The sequence below is a fragment of the Macrosteles quadrilineatus genome, unplaced genomic scaffold (assembly GCF_028750875.1).
Source record: "Macrosteles quadrilineatus isolate MER2022 unplaced genomic scaffold, UCM_ALF_1.0 Scaffold_8__2_contigs__length_117827958, whole genome shotgun sequence".
NCBI lineage: Eukaryota > Metazoa > Arthropoda > Insecta > Hemiptera > Cicadellidae > Macrosteles > Macrosteles quadrilineatus.
Window position 1 is genome coordinate 45,500,571 of NW_026542601.1, and position 20,718 is coordinate 45,521,288.

Sequence of the window (20,718 nt, forward strand, 5' to 3'; positions counted from 1 at the left end):
AATAATCATTTTCATTTATTAGTGGGTTGCAATTAGTTAAACGGGTTCCGATAGTAGCTCCTTAAAATTCAGGAATTTGTCTTGAATTCTCCTGGAAAACTCCTTGAATTTTTCAAACCAGGTTAAGTAGACACCATGTTTTAAGTAGTTCTTCATTTTGATTTGGTTAAAATTAAATGTGCTGACTAAAATTGAATAATGTTATTAAAATTTATTAAATTATTAAATAATAACAACCGGTTTTGTGAAATAAAATACTAACATTGTTGAATTAGATTGATTTAGATGCAATTTAAAGGTAAAGATACTATTCTTCTGGACTCTTGGTTAAGCTAACTAAACTCTATTAAAAAAAAATCCATTTTTAAGGAAAGGTGTTTAGCATAAAAATGATTTCTTTCAGGAAACCAAGGAAGCCAAGAGAACCAAAAACACCCAAGGAACCTAAACCTCCGAAAGAACCAAAGATAAAGACGCCAAAAACTCCCAAAACTAAAACTCCTAGAAAGAAGCGTGAGCCCAAGGCTGCTAATGAAGCTAGTGAAAAAGGAAAGAGGTATGATGGAAGCCAAATTTATTTTACGTGCATAGTTACAGTGTGTAAAGCTAGTGTTATTTTTGTATCATCCTACTAGAAGGGCTTAGAATCGCAAAAGTATAAGATTCAAGATTCAAAGAGTCTTTATTCACACAGTACACATTTTCGTACATGAATAGTGTCTATTGTTACTTACTACCTAAATTAGCAATAAGAAACATTTAAACAAAATACTATAGGCTACATTATTTTAAATTTAAATTACTATAATCTTCTATTTTGTAAGGTGCAAGGTCAAGTAAGAATGCCTTCAGTTTTTTCATAAATTTAGATTTGTCTTTTAAGTTAAAAAAAAAAAAATAGTTTCCAATATAAGAAGGTTTATTTTTAAAAATGTTCCAGTCTTGGTTTTTCTTTAGCTAAATAATTTTTACCCCTTGTATTATAATTATGCACAGGTAATTCTTGAGTCTCAGCAATATTTAAAAAATATTTAATTGTTTCAAAAATATATAAGGCGTGAACTGTAAAAATGCCCATCCCTTTAAAATAAGATTTAAAATAATGTTCAAGAGTTCTTTCTTAGTAAATATCAATGCAACTTGATAATTATAAACTTAATAATTGCCATCCTCAAGAATGATTCCCCTTAGTGACATGTCTAAACCGAATCTCAAATCTCAAAACCATCAAAACTTAAGGAGGGTTCCGGTTTTGAGATTCGATCGACAAGTTTCGAGATTCAAAAGTTTCAAAATTCAAAATGTTGGCACTTTTATTTTTGAAACTGCTGAATACAATTTAATTTTATTTTGATATTTATTTAATCACAAAGAAATATTGACCACTAAATGTTCTAATTAATCTAATAATCAATCTAATATTCATGTTTATGTTGGTGTCAGGAGTTTAATTAATTTTAACATTATGTTTTTATAAAAGCTATGTTGTTTTGGGTTTGAAATTTATCAGTCACATATTCAAGTTATTATATCTGGATCAGGAGTCAATCTCTTTTAGTTTTGATTTCATATTGAACAATATTTTATCATTACCGGTATTTTTTGCAACCTTCACCAGGTACTGTAACTAAAAAAGTTTCACCTGTAGGATTTGAGATTTGGGTTTTGATTTTTTAAATTTTTGCCTTCATGTGAAATTCTTAGCCAATCAAACTATTATAGGTGTACTAAATTCCACACACTTTTCATTTTCACAGAAGATCTCCAAAGAAAAAGAAGTACGAAGAAGATGAAGAGGAAGAGGAACAGCCGAGTGTGGTCGAAGAAGAAGAACAAGAGATGCCGTTAGAAGAACCAGAGGAGGAGAAGGAAGAAAAGGAGGAGGTTGTGGATGAAGTGAAGGAGAATGAAGAGCAGACAGAACACACTGAACAGACAGACAATGAGACGGAACATGTTGAAGAGGAGGAGGACGACACTGCTACGGTGAAGGAGGAAGATGTAGGGGATGTGGACAGTGACAGTTCACTGCCTCTCAAGGCTTCTCCTTCGCCGAGGAAAGCCAAGAAGGAGAAGAAGTCAAAGGGCAGACCTGCACGAAATGCAAAGTGAGTTGACGTTCTACATAGACTAGCTGTAGCCTTATAAAAGGTGTCGAATGAGCCTCAGAGTGTGCCTCTGCCAACAAAATATTAATTTCTTCCAAAGACAAAAAGGAGGAAAAAAGCCATTTGTGTATTAAGAGCGCAAAATACGTCAATTCCGCTTGAGAACTAAAGCTTCGCCAAACATTTAGAGGGCGGCAATGACTGTGTGTAATACCTTTGACTGTCAATGGTAATACACACAAGATTCTTCCTACCACCATAGTTAACTTATAACATACAGATTTTTTTCTGGCTGTAGCCTGTATAAAATGCCATTTAGAGATTTTTAGGTTAGGGGTAAATTATTTGCTTGTATGTTGGTGCTTTTTTGGAAACGCCAACGCTAAATTAGAATGAAATCAGCTGATTTAGCAAGAATGGTTTGGAATCACATGGGAATAATTTATTTGTTTTTTTGTTTACAGGTGTAGCAAAGTGATCATTTCCATACAGTGATAGGAAAATAATGATTCTAATATCATCACTTACTTCAATTAAGAATAATTTATTAATTAGCTTTTTAAATGTAAAGATAAGTGTTTTGATAACCATTACTCATTCAAAAAATTTTAAACGTTAACTTATCTTCCAGGACAAATGCCAACTTGAAACGAAAGAAGAGCAAAGCTGCAGCTCATGATTCTGACGATGGCGGTATCATGGCTTCTGACGGGGAAGATAGTAATGTGAGTTTAAACCGTCACTTAGCTAGAAGATTCATATAAGTTAAGAGTGTTCAGGTTTAAATTATTTTCTATTTTCAAACAAGTTTGAAGCTTTGAGCTTTTGAAACAAAATTTTAACCACACGTGTATTTCTGGTTTTTACAAAAATGTGTTCTTATTTAAAAAAGATAAAAATGGACTTTATGTGGGTAAATTTATTTGAATATGTATTAAATAAGTCAATATTATACCAAGTTCTGTGTATTTGCTATGAACTAACCGATTTGCATAATCTATACTTATAATATACTAGCTGTACCCACAGGCTTTGCCCCGTTTAACTTCATAAGTATTCGCATGGCTCATTCACGTCCTGGTTGAAGTTCGTTCGCTACTCACCTTTAGGTTGGAGCTCGTTCGCTGCGCTCACTTGCCTTCAGGTTAGCTCGTTCGCTACGCTAACTCGCCTCCAGGTTGAAGTTCGTTCGCTACGCTCACTCACCTTTTGGTTGAAAATTAGCTGTTGTCATAAATTAAAAAATAATAATAGTGCTGCACCCTGTTGGTAATCCTTGTAACTTTTATGCTATTGAACATCATAGAACAGAACCAACTTGTTTAATTGAAACAGCTGTTAAGATTCATTAATTCCTTTTAAATATGAAAAATCATAAGGTTAACATGGGGAACTACAGAGCCACTGGGGCGGAGCCCGAAAGGAATTTTGAGATAAGAATATGCTTTAATGTTAATCGGGAATGTGAGCTATCATCATGCCAAATTTCAGCCCAATCCGTCCAGTAGTTTATGCGTTATTGAGCAACACACACACAAACTCACAAACTTTCAGATCTATAATATTAGTAAGATGCAATCTTCATGTGGAGCTTTGTGTAATAATAGAATCTCTTACTCCTGTTGCTCTTTTAAATGTAAACATAGCAAGTCACAGTAAAAGCGACAGTGCCATAGTTTGTTGATTTAGTCAACTGCTTGAATATGTCGGATTTAAATATCGAGTCAACAGCATGTAATAGCACTAATAAGGTTTAAATTACCTGGCTACTGTCTCCGATCCTCGGTATAGTTTTAAGAAACTACAGCTGTTTCATGCCTTACATTGGCACATCATCAGGTTTGGTGAACGCCAGCTTTTCTATAAAATATCCCTCGGAGATGAGATCGTTCTGGTTTTACGAAAAACATGAAAAACCATAACGATCTCATCTCCGAGGGATATTTTATAGAAAAGCTGGCGTTCACCAAACCTGATGATGTGCCAATGTAAGGCATGAAACAGCTGTAGTTTCTTAAAACTATACCGAGGTTCGGAGACAGTAGCCAGGTAATTTAAACCTTATTAGTGCTAATTTTAACGATCCAGTGGCCAACCATCATGAGCATGTAATAGGTTATGTAAGCAAAAATGATTCAATATTTCATGGAAGCTAACAGTTGATACAGGATTTATTTTTATCTTTTTTGCTAACTACAATGGTAGTTTATTATTCAGCTCTAAAACATATCCCAACCTTTTTTTTTGAAGTCTCAAGCCAAGCCGAATAGTGAATTAATGGTTCAACAAAAGATTAAAGTTTGAATACTTGCCTACCCCTAATGTTTTGCAATGTTGTATAAAAAGATAATTGTAGTGTGAGATGGTAACTGAATAAGTTTGTTGTGGTGCAGAAGAGAAGGTCAGCACGTAACACCCAGAGGAAAAAGTATGTAGATGACATCATGTTGGCCATGTCTGATGAGGAGTCAGGCAAGTCTTCTCCCAAGCTGGACATTTCTAGACAAGACTCCCCTCCCTCTACTGCTGATGGTGCTCCTGTCAAGCCTAACTTTGTATATATTGTAAGTACAAGTCAACATTAAATCAATGTTCATAGCTAAAACGTTTAAAATTGTTTATTGTAAAAAAAATGTTCATATAATAGATTGTTGTTTGAAACAAATCAAAAGTGTACTTTTTTAGATAGCATATTAGAATGTTCAGTTTCTATTGTTTACAAAATCCATAAATGAGAAGGTTGATTATTTTGTTACGACGATTTAAAAAAAAAAACATCTCCAGACAGTATCTGTCCAACTACCAGATTCTGATTCAGACGGAAACATGTTTTATTCTATTAGTCTAAGATAAAATGGTAAAGAGTTTTTTTTAAACAATTGCTCATACTTTTTGCTGTAATATTTGCTAATATTAGCCTTCAATCAAAAAGTTACCTCAACATTATTTTGTCAAGCTTGAGTAACACGATGATAACTTTAATCCTTTTCCTTTAATCTGTAACAGTTTTCTCTTGAAATGTTCAAATTAAAAATGCTCTTCTTTCTCAGAATACAACCGATGAGGATTCAATGGTGGTGCAGTACATACTTGCCGTTCGCAAGGGCAAAAGGGAGTTGAAGGATATACAGAAGTTAAAAGCGGCAAATTCAGGCGAAAAGCCACCAGAAGAAACTCTGAATGTGGAAGGTGACAAAAGCGAAGAGAAAGAAAACGTCCACAAAGAGGAAATTGAGCAGACTGCTGCACTTGAACAAAATCAAGACCATGTGAACGAGAAGCTAGTGGATCCCAACGATCCGGATAACAAGTTTGTGGAAGTGGAAGAGTATTATGTGAAGTATCGCAACTTCTCATACCTCCATTGTGAGTGGAAGACAGAGGACGAGTTGTACAAAGGAGACAAGAGAATAGCTTCCAAACTGAAGCGGTTCAAACAGAAGATGGCTCATCATGCTAACATCTTTGAGAATGTAAGTATGTGTTGTTAGTTCTAGAAACAACTGCCCACTGTAAAGTGTAGAAACAAAATCCAGCTTGTGCCTACTTTTTTGGTCAATAAGTTCATGAATCGTTATGCATTTTAAAATTCATATTGTAAAATATTAAATTCACATTCTACTTTTGAATGCTGTTGGATATTGTCAAGGTTTGGGTTTGTTGTTAACTTAGTGGTTACTCATTGCATATTTTGCTATTTACAGTTTGTTTCACAATTGAAAAATCAGCTCATGCATGTGTACATAAGTATGTTACACAATTGAATCACCTGGGCTGTGAGCAGTTTTCCTATCGCTGCACTGGGAGTATTGATGTTGTTTTGATATTGTTTCTAATTGTATCGACTACTTTATCCTTTTTATCCTTTTATCCTTTGGCATAGGCCTATTCACACAAATGTGAATGCAGGTAAACTACAAACTAGCAATCCTACTAGCCAATTGTAAAATTAAAATCTTAAGTTACAGCATAGTTAATCTCTTGACTATTTTTGCCTGTTTATAGTTGGAAGAAGACCCGTTCAACCCGGACTACGTGGAGGTAGACAGAGTGCTGGACATGGCGGAACACACGGACCCCAACACAGGGAAGACCATCAAACACTACCTGGTCAAGTGGAGATCCCTGCAGTATGAGGACAGCACGTGGGAACTGGAGGAAGATATTGATCCAATCAAGATCCAGCAGTACCAGAAGTTCAACAAGCTGCCTCCTAAAGATCAGTGGAAGGTGCGTGTATATTACTGTAATTGTAGTTAGATTTAGTTTAGAAATGCTATATTCATGATTTATAACATAGATGAATACAGAATGGCATCAACATCTCTGTTTGTCAAAATTTGGCATAGTCCGTTTGTCTTTCTGTGTCTGTAATATTTATCTCAAAATCCAGCGGAAGGATTTTGACTACATTTTGGAATTAGGGACTTATAGCCTTAGTAACATGATTGACGACAGCCACTACCTCAGAATAATTTGTATTTCTCTACACAACTCATTTGAAAACTTAAAAATTTAACATTGAGCTTATGGGTTGCTAAGTAACTATGTTGGTTGAACAAAATAACAAGCAAATACCCCCACCCCAGCAAACCTGCAGACTAAGCAAATTTTGTTCTACTTGGCTGGAAATCCATAAAATTATTCCCTTAAAATTATCAGATTTATTTCCTATTTAAATATTAATTAATTATTATGAGTACTTAGGTTTGCTGCTACAGGGAAGACAATAAAAGGTGTTTTTTTATTGAAATATTAAGAGCTTAGTATGAAGTAAACAAATTTTCGACATGTCATTAAAAATATGTCCATATACAAGCAAGTTATAAAGGACTGTTCACACCGGCGTAGCGGGACGTATTAATACTTTTTCGAAATACGTAGCTGACGTAGCTCTTAATGTAATTCATAGAGAGTGTTCACACCGGCGTATTAATACGTGAGCTACGGAAGCTACGGCGCTGCCGCTACGCCGGCTAGCTACGCGTAGCTCGCATAGCCGAATACGCGCATGCGCACTAGCACACCGGGCTGTCACCGCCACCCTCCCTCCACCTTATATTTAATTTATTAGTGGTAAATGTTGGACTATAACATAAAATTCATTATAACTTTAAAAAGAATCATTAAATCGTATTAACTTCATTATACGAGTACCTAATGTCGACATTTTTTTTTTGTTTATGCTTGCAAATCTCCTTATCAAAAACAATGACTATCTTAATATGGTATATTATTCACTATTGCTCATATAGTGGGTTGACATTTATGAAACATTATAATGAATTATTTCTAGACATAGGCCTACGTCTTACTTACACAATATACTATTTTATTATGTAATCCTTATGGATGAGCAAAATTATTGCATGTTCTCTGGTAATATTTTTTTGTATATTATAATATAGCGCAAATCTTATAGGCCTAGTCTACTATATACGGCAAAAAATTACAGTGAAATATTTTTGTCAACATTAACACATAAATCAACCGACTTTTCAGGGTACTATAAAAGCTGCAAGTAAACCGTAGCAATCTTAACTGAAATTCATGAAACAGTAATAAAAATAAACAGTAAATTAGCAAATATCAACGAATATAAAATAATCTATATATTAATACGCAAGCAGTTTTCTTTTCACAGTCATAACTCAATAACGCCTTGATGGATTTTAAAGTTTGAGGTGTCAAATCAAAGGTATTTTCACGTAGATGTGCAAATACGTCTCAGAATATTAAGCAAGGGCACCACTTAAGTACATTTAAGGGCTAAAGTTTGGAAGGTGGCGCTATCTGTTGATATTAGATCAAACTCATTTCCTTTTGTTTACAAATAAAATAACATATGGACGTAGTTTGAAATAGTTTTTAAGGTTAACCACAGACTGCAGGACTTATTACTTACAGAGCAAAGCTGGAATTTTATATTTGTATTTAAACATCTGTTAACTAAGTCTGGTTCATAAATAAAGAGTTTACTAGCCTGACAACAAATTAAAGCCTGACAAATTAAACCTGACAACAAATTAATTGTTTGTAATGGTTGAATTTATTTACCTTACATCGTATTTTACTGAATTGTCATGTAGCTTTCGATACAGTTCGGTGTGATTAAGTGAATGTTTGAAAGTGATTATTCACAGGACAGTTACCCGTTACATTACAATATTATCATGTAATTTACAACGTGTATCAAAATTCCTTTGTAGTGTTTTCTGTTGATTGGTTAACTTTCCTATTTCATCTAAATTTAAAATTAAATGCCACCAGTAAGACAAAGAACTGTGAGTGGCTGGAGGGATCGCAAACGTGACCGCTTGCATCATCCTCCCAATTTGACGGATACAGAGTGGCAGTACCGCTGTCGTGATACATCCAATCTCCGACAAATTAACGTTAAATTTTTACATTTTGGTGGCTTACATTTTAAGCAGGAAAAGACTGGCCGAAACAGTTCAATTTTTACTCTTTGTTGCCATAAATGAAAGGTTCATTTACCTCATTTGCGAATTTCCCCATACTTTCAGGAACTTATTGGAGACTCCCAATCTGAAAACAGGGCTGTGAAGCTTGGATCCAGAAATTATCTGGGTAAAATTCGTCAATTCAATTGCGCTTTTGCCATGGTCAGCTCTGAAGCTCATTTTGACGAGAGGATCACACAGGGTATTTACAATTTCAAGATCCATGACAAGTTTTACCACCGAGTAGGTAATCTAATTCCTCAAGAAGGCCATGATCCTGAATACGCACAGATCTATAAGTACGACGTTGGCACTGGAACCCAACAGCGTATGTAAAACCATTCAAACAAAAATGAAAAAAAAATATGCGGGAAATAGGGTCACAGTGCCCAATTTGCCATTTGCCTAATCTTTTAAAACTGTGGCAGAAATTTATAGGGACGAGAGCTCCTAGGAGTCGAGTTAGATTCTTATGTGCATAGTAAGAGACCAAAGAAGTGGCTTCCCTCTCTACAATGATGCTAGCTGTATAGATGTCGCAGCTATTTTAATGCTGAAAAAAGAGCACCACCTGGCTAAATAAATCATTGTTTTTTTCTTAATTTCAAAAACTAATAGTGTTTAACGTTAATCCGTTCTAGATACGTCGTTAAATCTACTCTTATGTTCCTAACCGGAGACTTTGGTTCGGACACCTAATTTAAACATGCCTAAAACAGAACATATCGTAGAAATAATTTAACAATGCTATCGTACGTGTCGTACTGGTTGGCGTCAAGAGAGGGATTTAGCTTGCTACATTACATTGGTCTGAAAAGCTTATTTTACAGTGTATGGTTGACATCTACGATTTCATAGAGGGCACCCGCGGCCTACAGTACATAAGAGATAACCAAAATAATTAAATCATTTAAATATTGTACCTTAGATTACTTTTTATAATTTTTTACAACGTAATATTTTTCACGTTCCAATAATCAGTCATATAAATTACTTTAGAGTGACTCTTTGATAGAGGTTTTGCTGTTTATGTTTTTTGTTCTTCATTATTTTATTTCAAGTTGCATTTTTGCTCGATTTCGAGCAACAGGTTATCTAGTATAGTAAAATAAACAAACAACTGCCGGCTACGTAGCCGTCAGACGTAGCTGCGGTGTGAACAGTGCACTGGCGACGTATTAATACACCGAATACGTCTGCAGACGTCTGGCTACGCCGGTGTGAACAGGCCTTAACAGTTTCTTTACCCTCCATAAGAATAACATGGCAATTTAAAATTTACACTTTTTTGGAATTTTAACCGTTCGGCATGCAACAACTTCAGCTACTTAATTATTTGTTTTTATGAGCTCTACAAAATGGTTTGGAAAAAATTGTAAAATTTTATGTTTTTAGGGTGAAAAGTAGGAAAACCCCATTTTTACCCCATAAAAACCGCCATAAACCCCTGTTCCCATAATCCGATCTTGCTGGTTCGAATACATGTAGGGTTTTTTCATCTAAATTTAATAATTTTTGCTTGAGTTATCGTGCTAACGGACTTGTGTGTGTGTGTGTGTGTGTGTGTGTGTGTGTGTGTGTGTGTATATATATATATATATATATATGAATTTGAACGGATGGTCTTTTTGGCCTCTAGGGACGTCAAAACCCTAGTAAACAAGAAAGTAAATCGGTCCTGGGTCCAGGTCTTACCATGAGACCTACGGCAATAGCTTATTCCCTATAAGGAAAAGTAAACAAAAAACTTGTAACATGTGTTTATAACAAGTCATCCACAGTATACTAGCAAATTATAAAACACTGTACAAAGTCATGGTGGAAGGAAAACAAACATAGGCTAGGTGTGCTATTCCAAGGCCCCACTAGAAAAACCATGCTGCAGCGCGGTCAGCGCCACACTACCTCACAGTGGTGGATAGTTGTACTAAAATCTTAACGTTAAAATCTGACAAACAGCCAGCTTATTCACCTAAAACTTATGGGATATTGCAGTGAATATATCAACAAGTATGACGTCATGGATCCTGCAGCATGGCCTGTTTTTCTAGTGGGGCCTTGGCTATTCCTTTCATTTGCTGACGTCACCCAGATTGTAAAAAAAAATCACCTGATTGTATTGCCATATGATATAAGTATATGTTTGTTTTGGTTTTATTGTTATTGTTTTAATATTTTTTTCTAAATTATAAAATGGTGTTTGCAATATGGGAGACGTGAGCATATGACGGGAATATGTTTTTTTCTTCCACCATGATACAAAGTGATAAACATCAGTTGTAACTATTGAGCAAAGACTGAAGATAACTCGATATAGGGGAAAATAGAGCTAGTCAGTGTTAATGAGTGATGAGTGTTTCGTGTTGATGCCGTTTGTGTGCACTGGTGTCACATTTTTCACTCTTATTGAAGGGTAGATGTTACAATTTTTATGTACTCTTTCAAATTCTCTTTGCAAATTAAATGGTTCGTGTTTTCTTTATTTGTAGCCCAAGAAAAAACCTAACCCTAACGATTGGGAGAAGCTTGATGAATCTCCAGTGTACAACAACCAAAACACTTTGAGAGCTTATCAGCTTGAAGGGCTCAATTGGCTGCTGTTTTCGTGGTACAATGGGTAAGAGACATTGATCAATTTGTTAATCTTTTACAGTGTATTATACTTCTGTATGTATAAAACCTTACTAATTTTAGACTAAATCTGATGTGCATAAAAAATCGGTTAATTTTAATAAAAATAGCTAGGTATTCAAAAGGTTGCTGGGTACTTTGGTATTATACCGACCACATCGATGAATCAACTTCCAAATAAGGTTATCTGATAAAAAGATTGGGCATTTGCCAGGAATTATTAAGGAAGTTGACAGGAAAGCAGGCTTGCCTTTAAATAAGTCCATAGAGGCACATAAAATTATAAGTAGAAATTTTTGTGGTCACTGACCACTTGCGAAAATTTATACTTTTGTGATATTATTTTATGTGTCTCTATGGATTTATTTAAAGGTAAGCCTGATTTCCTGTCTATTTCCTTAACAACAACTTCCAAATAAGATTTTAATTAGTTTAAATAACAAAGCTATAATTATTAGGTATAATACCAAAGTACCGGTCGCTGGTCCAATCTTGAGTAAAGTTTGTATTTTTTATGGTCAGAAACTTGACACAGCAAAAATGCATTGAAATTCAAATCAAATCAAATTTATTTATTCATTGCAAAAATTCACAATACAGAGGTTGAATATCAGCAATGAATATGTGACATGTCAGTACAAATCATGCATTATAAATAGTTTACACATAATAAATATATTCAAATATTAAGATTACAGTTTACAGGATAAAAATGAATTCATATCATAAGGACAAAGTGCAATCAGTTTTTCATAATAGAGCCCGTTGTGAAACAAAGCTAATCTGTGGCTTGGAATGTCATTTGATTTGATTTGATGCATTGAATCGCAATTCGATTCAGCATGCATCGAAATCCCGATGCATGGATTTGGTTTTTCCAATGCATTGATCACATCACGATGTATCGATTTAGATATGGGTGTGCCGATTGGACATTGGTATCGGTATCAAGAATAGATTGCCAAAAGTCTATTCCAACATCGGCTTCTTTCGCAAAATTATGAGCGATAATTTTGGTTGATAATGAGTGAAAAAATATTGACCTGTTCAAGGGAAAAAGTTAAGAAATAAAAGTTTTTAAAATGTGTTTTTTTTTTATTATTCTGTATATAAAAAATATCCTCATTTATGAATCTGTTTTCAGCTAGACTTGGTGACTTATTTTCATAGTTTAACAAATGTTGAAGATATAACGATTTAAATTCTAATTATTAAATATTACCTTTTTTGTAGGCCTACTTACTGATCTCTTTGAACTCTTTAAGTTTAATACAAACATTTATTAATTTCAATTTTTATTTTTTTATTTTATATCTATTTATTACATAGCATGTAATAATGTATCAAATAGACAATAAACACTGAACTTTTTTGGTTTGTCCTGATACTAAGAATGAACCGGAAGTATTGAAAGCCAAAAATATAAAAGTGGAAATTAAGTTACCGTACATCATAAAATAATTTAATTTTATTTAATACAGATCAATTATAATGATTGCTTTGGTATAGGCTTATTCTAATTGTTAGTGAAGTCTGGATTTCCTTAGGCCCACCATAAAATTAGCAGTGTCCATCAGCGGGAGGTTAGGTCAGCAACCATCCTCTTGTTCATAATTTTATTCAGTACATTTTTTTACTTTAACCTTTCTTTCTTTCTTATTAAATGGCGACGATACAAAGTAGGTCGTATTTTAAGCCAAGTATGAATGGAGATGAGTGTAGGATGAGTGGCGTGATCTTGTAGTCTTGTTAGTGACTAATGCCGACATTCCTTAGACACAGCTGTAAATTAATAGCCCATACAGCTAATGGCAACTAAGGGACCTTCAGTTCATAGTGGAATCCGAGCCACGTTTTTGCCTTGTATACGAATTGGTCTGATTATCAGGATAGTACCGCGGATAGTTTTTTTAAGGTGAACTATCCATTACAGAAACACATGTTGTAAATAATTTTGAAAGAAAATCATGCCGTGCTGCATCAAATCGATTGAATCGCATCGATGCAGAGAATCGAAAAAAAAATGTTGCATCGCACACCCCTAAACATTGAGCTATTTTTTCAGGCGCAACTGTATATTAGCAGATGAGATGGGTTTGGGCAAGACCATACAGTCTTTGACCTTCATCAACGCAGTACATGAGTACGGAATCAGAGGCCCATTCCTTGTGATAGCTCCACTATCTACAATTCCCAACTGGCAGAGGGAGTTTGAAGCTTGGACGGATCTCAATGTCATAGTCTACCATGGATCGTGAGTATAATATAAAATTTACCCATTTTTGACTTGGATTTTTTTAAATGAACAAGTAATCATTTTCAAACAATTTTGCACGTGAATTATACACATTTATAAAATAACAATACATTTTACATTATGGTTTACACATGCACACTTTATGTTCTGCAACTTATTGTTTGTTTATGTTTAATGATCTAAACAGACCAACCACCTTTTTTGTTTCAGATCTGCTAGTAGAAATATGCTGCAAGAATATGAAATGTATTATAAGAATGATAAAGGAAATCTATTAAAAGATCTTCCAAAATTCAACGTTCTCATAACAACATTTGAGATAATCATAACAGATTTTCATGATTTGAAAGAATTTCACTGGAGATTGTGCGTGATTGATGAAGCTCACCGTCTCAAGAACAGAAATTGCAAACTACTTGAAGGCCTTAGGACACTAAGTTTGGTAAGTGTAATCTCCTATATTTTCTGTATTTGTTTGTATATGTCTCTGGGTATTTTGTCAGTTATAATCAACATAGTAAGCAAATTTATTATCCCTGAAATCTGACCTTTTTACATTCTTCCTAACTACCCAAGCAATTCAGCCCAAAAATATTGATAGCCTAAAGGGTTTCTGCTAACCCAATAAATGAGAGATGGTCAGGGAAATCGTTTTAAGGCCTGGTAAGTGTTTGTAAAGAAAGAAAATGTCCTATAATTATGATGTGCAGCTACTGATGTGATTAAAAAGTTGATTATGTTCGAAAATTGCTTTTTTGTTAACTTATTAAGTTTATTTTAGTTGATCCATGACCATGGGGTTTTATCATGGAATGGGATAGTTTTAGGAATAGTAAGAGCCGTATCATTTAATTAAGGATAATGTTAATATAAAATAAATTTTACACTGGGTTGCATAATAAGGCCAGGGACACACTTACCGGCAAAACTGCTAGACGCCAGTTCCGGTTGAACCGCCCTAGGTCGAATGTCAGAACACACTGTTCCGGCGACAATAAATAGAGTGCAATTAACTCTGAATCAGTCGTGTCTTAGAAATGGTGCTGTCAAGACCTAAAAAGTAGTTGGCCATGCTGTGTTTGTTCCACTACAGAAGAAAGAGGAAACACCACCGAAGTATTTAGTTTCATCCGATTCTAGAGAACAGACAGCTCCATGGAGCATTTTATACTCTATTTCTACAGTTGAGGAATGACAAAATTATTTTTTCATTATTTTCAAATGTCTGTCCCCACATTCGAGTAGCTATTATCAAAGATAAGAGTCCAAATACCAGGACAAGACACGTACATGAGACACTGTATTGGTTTTAAAAGTCATCCAAAGAAAGCCAAACATACAGGTAAAGACTGGGAAATAAAATAACAAATAATGTATTGTTTTAAAATTACCGTTAAAAATACAAATAAAAAAGTTTTAACCTTAATAAAAATTACTATATGGAAACAACACATTGTTGCACTGTTATCTAACTGTGAAATGTTTACTGTTTCAATTGTTAAGTAGGCTATGGTTTATTAATTGCAAAACAATTTTAAAACATTACAATATAATTTAAACCAATTTAGCAAAATTAAATATGATTGTGCTTATTTGTTTCTTTTGCTTTCTCCCAAAATCAACCATGATGGAACAGAAAACTAACTTACCTGCAAAAATTCCAGGGGCTAATAGATATTCAATAAAGAACACAAACTGTAACACCCATATTTCATTCTGATGTAGGACTTCTTTAGAGAGTAGGTTGAAGAGAAAAGGAGATCTTCAGGGGAAGGGGATTTAAGTGTTAAGGAAATTTTCAACAATAAGTCAGATAAATGAATTGAGAAGCTGTGGAAGCTTAGTTTAACTGTTAAGAGACAACTGTTCCATAAAAACTCTGAGCCTGACGTGTCAGCCAATGGTCGATATGGTGTGATAACCCCTTGTAAATGTTTAGGAACACCGAGTGCTGCTGTCTGGCACACCTCTGCAGAACAACGTCAACGAGCTGTTCTCTCTGCTCAACTTCCTGGAACCGCAACAGTTCACCAGCAGTGATGCGTTCCTACAGGAGTTTGGCGCTCTCAAGACGGAGAACGAGGTGCAGAAGCTGCAGTTGCTGCTCAAGCCGATGATGTTACGTAGACTCAAAGAGGATGTTGAGAAGACTATCGCACCCAAGGAGGAGACTGTTGTAGAGGTAGGTGTTTGTTTACAATGCATTCTGGGTCTTTCCATAGTTAAGGACATAGTATTGACCCTTTCACACCATAACATTTTGCTAGGGATGGTCGGGTCCTGAAATTTTGGGAAATTTTTGGGGAAAACGGGACGGGATTACATTTGATTCGAGAATTTTTCGGATGGGGTTTGATACTATCGTTGGTGATTTTGTCGCTTTGCGAGTGATGATTACGCCGCTATTGCGAGAGATGTTCACGATAGTTCCGCGAACGCAGGAGGTGAAGTCATTAACCGTTAGTCATACCAACGATCACGCTGTGACCGCGAGTAATACCGACGATGACACCGTGACCGCGGAGTCATACCGACGATCATGCCGTTACCTCGAGTTATTTCGATGATCGTGCCGTGACCGCGGGTAATTTCGACGGTCGCGTCGTGACCTGTAAAGTTTAAACCATTTTTTTGTTTTTATAGATCAGTGCCACAAACGTTAAAAATTGATTTTGTTTGTTTTTTTTTTTGTTAACTGCAATACTCAAGACTTTTAAAACAAACCTTTTTTATGCACAGGAAAAAATCACGTCCCGAAATAAAAGTTTAATCCCGACCATCCCTAATTTTTGCTGGACGTTTTGTAACCATACACGTAAATTTTATTGGTAGTGTTAAGAAGAGCTTTCACACTAGATGGTTACGATATGTCGTTTTGCAGCCATCCACTGCCACTGAACCGGACGGTTGTCGCGTTATGGCCATAAGTCAGTGGCGCATGTAGTTAAATGCAAGTTTTTTTTTTGTATAGGAGCCCATTAGCAAATGTAAATAGATTAGCCATTGCACTTTTTATTGTTTACAATCATATTAATAAATTGGACACTGATGACGTTGTAAGGTGCTACGGCGCGCCGGGGTCGCGGCCTTCCTATCTGAGGCTCTCCCGTACTACGCTCCTCTACCGTATCGCCTTACAAATAAAATGCTCGGAATCGCTCGAGTCGAGCTGGGAACCTCCAAGGTCCTTCCGCTACTCAATTTTGAATAAAACGTCTTTATTGTCTGTTAAAGCTCAGAGTGACACCTCACCACAGGGGGTCAACAGTGTCATCACACTCATCATCGCTTTAATGATCACCTTTAAAACAATTGCCAACGCTGGGTGTTCTCGCGTGTCTCGTGCCAGGCTAATTCGCCGGTCTTAATCAAATCAACCGATGCAGTAAAATGTCACCCTAACTGCCAGGCTAACTCGCCGGTCTTTCTAAAGTAAAAAATTATTAAATAAACTGAACTAATTACCTACTGGCCAGGCTAACTCGCCGGTCTTTCTAAAGTAAAATAATAAAATAAACTAAAATAATTCCCTACTGGCCAGGCTAACACGCCGGTCTTTATAACCTACAACAATTTAATAAAATAAAATCCTACTTGCCAGGCTAACTCGCCGGTCTGTCTAAAGTCAAATTAATAAAATAAAATAAAATAATTCCCTACTGGCCAGGCTAACACGCCGGTCTTTCTAAAGTAAAATAATTAATAAACCAAAATATATGAAATATAACTGCAAGGGCTTAACTTCACAAATAGTCTAAATTACACTTACAGCACTACTCGACTTGAGAGTAAAGACGGGCCAACACCAGAGATACTAAACTGGGATTTCAGTTGGGCTTCTTCACTATTTGACTTTGATCGTCTCAATTCCTGATTTTCACTGTCAACTCTTAATATCAAACGTTAATGCCAGTCTCACTAAATATCTCAATAGCTGAAATCTGCAAGTCTTCCTTCACAAACAGTCTGACAACACTTACTTGACTGGAGAATTTAAAATACGCCAACACCAGAGAAAATGAACTGGAATTTCAATTGGCTAATTCTACCAGGTCATATTGACTGTAGGTTGGTCTTCAACTGCTTTCAACTGAACTGAACTGACTCCTTGGAACGGCTAGCGGTTCCGGTTTTATTCGCCTCAGAAGTAGCGAGCTCCAACGGTGATTTCAGGAACTACTTCCGTGTTCAGCGGTCTCCAGCGGCCGGCGTCGTAGGTTAGTGGCTGTTGTCGGGATTGACCTTTGTCCCCGAACCCGCTTATTGTCCGCGCTGCTAACACCTTTTGCTTGTTAACGGTTGTAAATATCAACTTAGAGCCGGTCAAAATTTACAACCGTTACAACGTTTATTGAGACATTTAACATATTCACCTTGCCAAGTAATGTGAAAGAAACATAGACATAGCGTAAAACCTTTTAATGTGAAGGGAGCGTAAAAAGCCAGGTATTGTTCATTGTTGTGGCCATTCCTTAACTACTTTAGGTTAGATGAATTCACACTAAAGTGGACTCGTGAGCACAATAACAGCAATAATAATCTGTAATATAACAAACAATAAAAGAATGGATTTTTTGGTTTTCTAAAAATTGATACCAAATTTCACACAAATAGGTGCAAAAAAAAGGCTTACACATGCTATTTTATTCCTATACTTGATGCTTATTGCAGGTAAATGTTAATTTTATCATAAATTTTTTACGGTCTTCAATTTGATGTTTCTAGGTAGAGCTAACCAACATCCAGAAAAAATACTACAGAGGAATATTGGAAAGAAATTTCTCCTTCCTCTCTAAAGGGACAACGTCTGCCAATGTGCCTAATTTGATGAATACAATGATGGAACTAAGGAAATGTTGTATACATCCTTATCTGCTCAATGGTAAGTGTGACTATTTATAAAGAGAATAGCTATTTGTGTATCAAGAGCGCAAAGTACGCCATTGCCGCTCGAGAAATGTAGATTGCTGCACAAACCTTCGGGTGAGTGTGGCCATACAATTCGAGAGCGACAATGAATGTTTGTGCTTGTAATACACACAATATTTGCACTACCTCCATAATTAACTTACCTATCATAACATGCTTGACATATACTGTACACAAAAAAATTGTGTTCTGTGAAACTCATATTTTTTCTCTTAGAAAGTAATCTCTTTTTTTTCTAATCAAGAAGTTTAAAATCTGTTGAGCCCTAAGTCTTTCTGTAAAATGATGTTTGTAATGTTGTTTTTGGTGAGAGTTTCCATTTAAATATGTAGTTGTAATGTTTTGTTACAAGTGTACTGACTATTTGATCTTTCCTTGTGGTTAAGGTGCTGAAGATCAAATTCAACATGATTACCGTATTGCCCACGGGGATGATCCCGATGCTTATTTCAAGGCACTTATCAACTCCTCTGGTAAAATGGTTCTGATAGACAAACTTCTGCCAAAACTGAAAAGTGGTGGTCACAGAGTTCTAGTTTTCAGTCAGATGGTACGATGTCTAGATATTCTGGAGGATTATCTTCTATATAGAAAGTGAGTATTCTTTTAGGCTGTATAAAAATAATTACAGGCATATTTATTTTATTTCCTTTAATTTTTTAGCAGTCAATATTTTTTCCCTTGCTTTTTTAGAAATAAAAAAGTCTTGAAGATTATCACAAATTTTCACTCTACCAGCTATTTTTTATGTATTTTGGATTTTTGGTGGATGTTTTTCGTAACACCAGGCCTACAAGAGATAGTAAAAAAAATATATAAAATGTTTGTTTGGGGGATGCTTTAGATTTAGTTACTACTTTTCACAAAAAGAACAACCTGAACCTACTTTAAGAACAAAGACTACCACTGAAAAAGAGCTAGTGGCTCCAAAAATTCTATATAATATTTACATGTTTATTCATGCCTTTTCTTCTCTTTGTTTTTCAGTAAGGTAAGCATTTATATTTCTTGTTAAGTCTTAAGCCATTATCAAAACTTACCAATTTGTAGATTCCTTGTCAATTAGTAATGATTGATTAGTAAAGTTCAATTAAAAGTAGGTTTGTACTAGTGGAGTATCTGCAAAAACTGAAGGTTCTTACTTGACCTTGCACCTTCCAAAATAGAATATTATCGTAATTTCAATTTAAAATAATGTAGCCTATAGTATTTTGTTTAAATGTTTCTTATTGCTAATTTAGGTAGCCTAGTAAGTAACAATAGACACTATTCATGTACGAAAATTTGTACTGTGTGAATAAAGACTCTTTGAATCTTGAATCTTGTCTGTTTACAGATATCCATTTGAGCGTATCGACGGCCGTATCAGAGGCAACCTGAGACAAGCAGCCATAGACAGGTTCTGCAGACCAGACTCTGACAGGTTTGTGTTCCTGTTGTGTACCAAGGCTGGAGGTCTGGGCATCAATCTGACTGCAGCCGATACTGTCATCATCTACGACAGCGACTGGAACCCTCAAAATGATCTACAGGTAAAATACATACTTCCTACACTGTCTATATCAAGAGGTAGTGTAATGTCTCACGATAATTCAAGGATTGTCTGTGAGTGAAGGTTTCCACTAATCTTCCATTGTGACAGAATGAGAGAGATAAAATCCAACACCAGCACAGTATTCTTTGCTACCCTTATATCATTGTTACCTAATGTACCAGTACCTATCATAGCTTTACAGTAACTACATCAAACATAATTTTGCCGTCTGAAAGTTATATATTGCAATATTTTATATTATTACATTATGATTCAGTAGTAAAAAAAATACAGTCTGTGATACTTTGTGAGAGGTCCAAGTGTTAAAAATAAGCATATTAAGAACTTAAAAAAAGCATGGAAAGGGTTGAATCAATATAAAGCACATAAACTCTAGTATACATGAGAAACTGTTGAACTGTCTGAGGCAGAAAACCATTTAAAGTATTACTTTCGTAATGAAATGTCCTACCATTACATCTTTCCCATTTATGCCCAGGCTCAAGCTAGATGTCATAGAATCGGCCAGCAAAAGATGGTGAAAGTCTACAGACTGTTATGTCGCAACACTTATGAGAGGGAGATGTTCGACAAGGCCTCGTTGAAACTGGGTTTGGACAAAGCTATCCTGCAGAGCATGAACACTGCCCAGGGAGGCAAGGAGATCAACAGCAAGACATTGTCCAAGAAAGAGATCGAGGACTTATTAAAAAAAGGTATTAAATAATGTTTGACAACAAAATTTGTTGGTACAGTACATTCGCGATTAACTGAGGCTGTTGGGGTCGAGACTAT

At 35.4% G+C, this 20,718-nt stretch overlaps 1 protein-coding gene across 5 annotated transcripts in view; it reads left to right on the top strand.

The window, feature by feature from the left end:
* LOC129001460 (chromodomain-helicase-DNA-binding protein 7-like) overlaps positions 1-20,718 on the top strand; it is a 76,257-nt gene that overhangs the window by 23,354 nt on the left and 32,185 nt on the right. For all 5 annotated transcript variants that reach the window (XM_054428751.1, XM_054428754.1, XM_054428752.1 and 2 more), the window contains 14 exons: positions 404-556; positions 1,758-2,108; positions 2,740-2,833; positions 4,502-4,672; positions 5,159-5,581; positions 6,114-6,338; positions 11,062-11,189; positions 13,269-13,457; positions 13,671-13,902; positions 15,400-15,642; positions 18,186-18,342; positions 18,776-18,983; positions 19,726-19,921; positions 20,423-20,639. In XM_054428751.1, the coding sequence (XP_054284726.1) occupies positions 404-556; positions 1,758-2,108; positions 2,740-2,833; positions 4,502-4,672; positions 5,159-5,581; positions 6,114-6,338; positions 11,062-11,189; positions 13,269-13,457; positions 13,671-13,902; positions 15,400-15,642; positions 18,186-18,342; positions 18,776-18,983; positions 19,726-19,921; positions 20,423-20,639 (2,987 nt within the window). The remainder of the gene's footprint in view (positions 1-403; positions 557-1,757; positions 2,109-2,739; positions 2,834-4,501; positions 4,673-5,158; positions 5,582-6,113; positions 6,339-11,061; positions 11,190-13,268; positions 13,458-13,670; positions 13,903-15,399; positions 15,643-18,185; positions 18,343-18,775; positions 18,984-19,725; positions 19,922-20,422; positions 20,640-20,718) is intronic.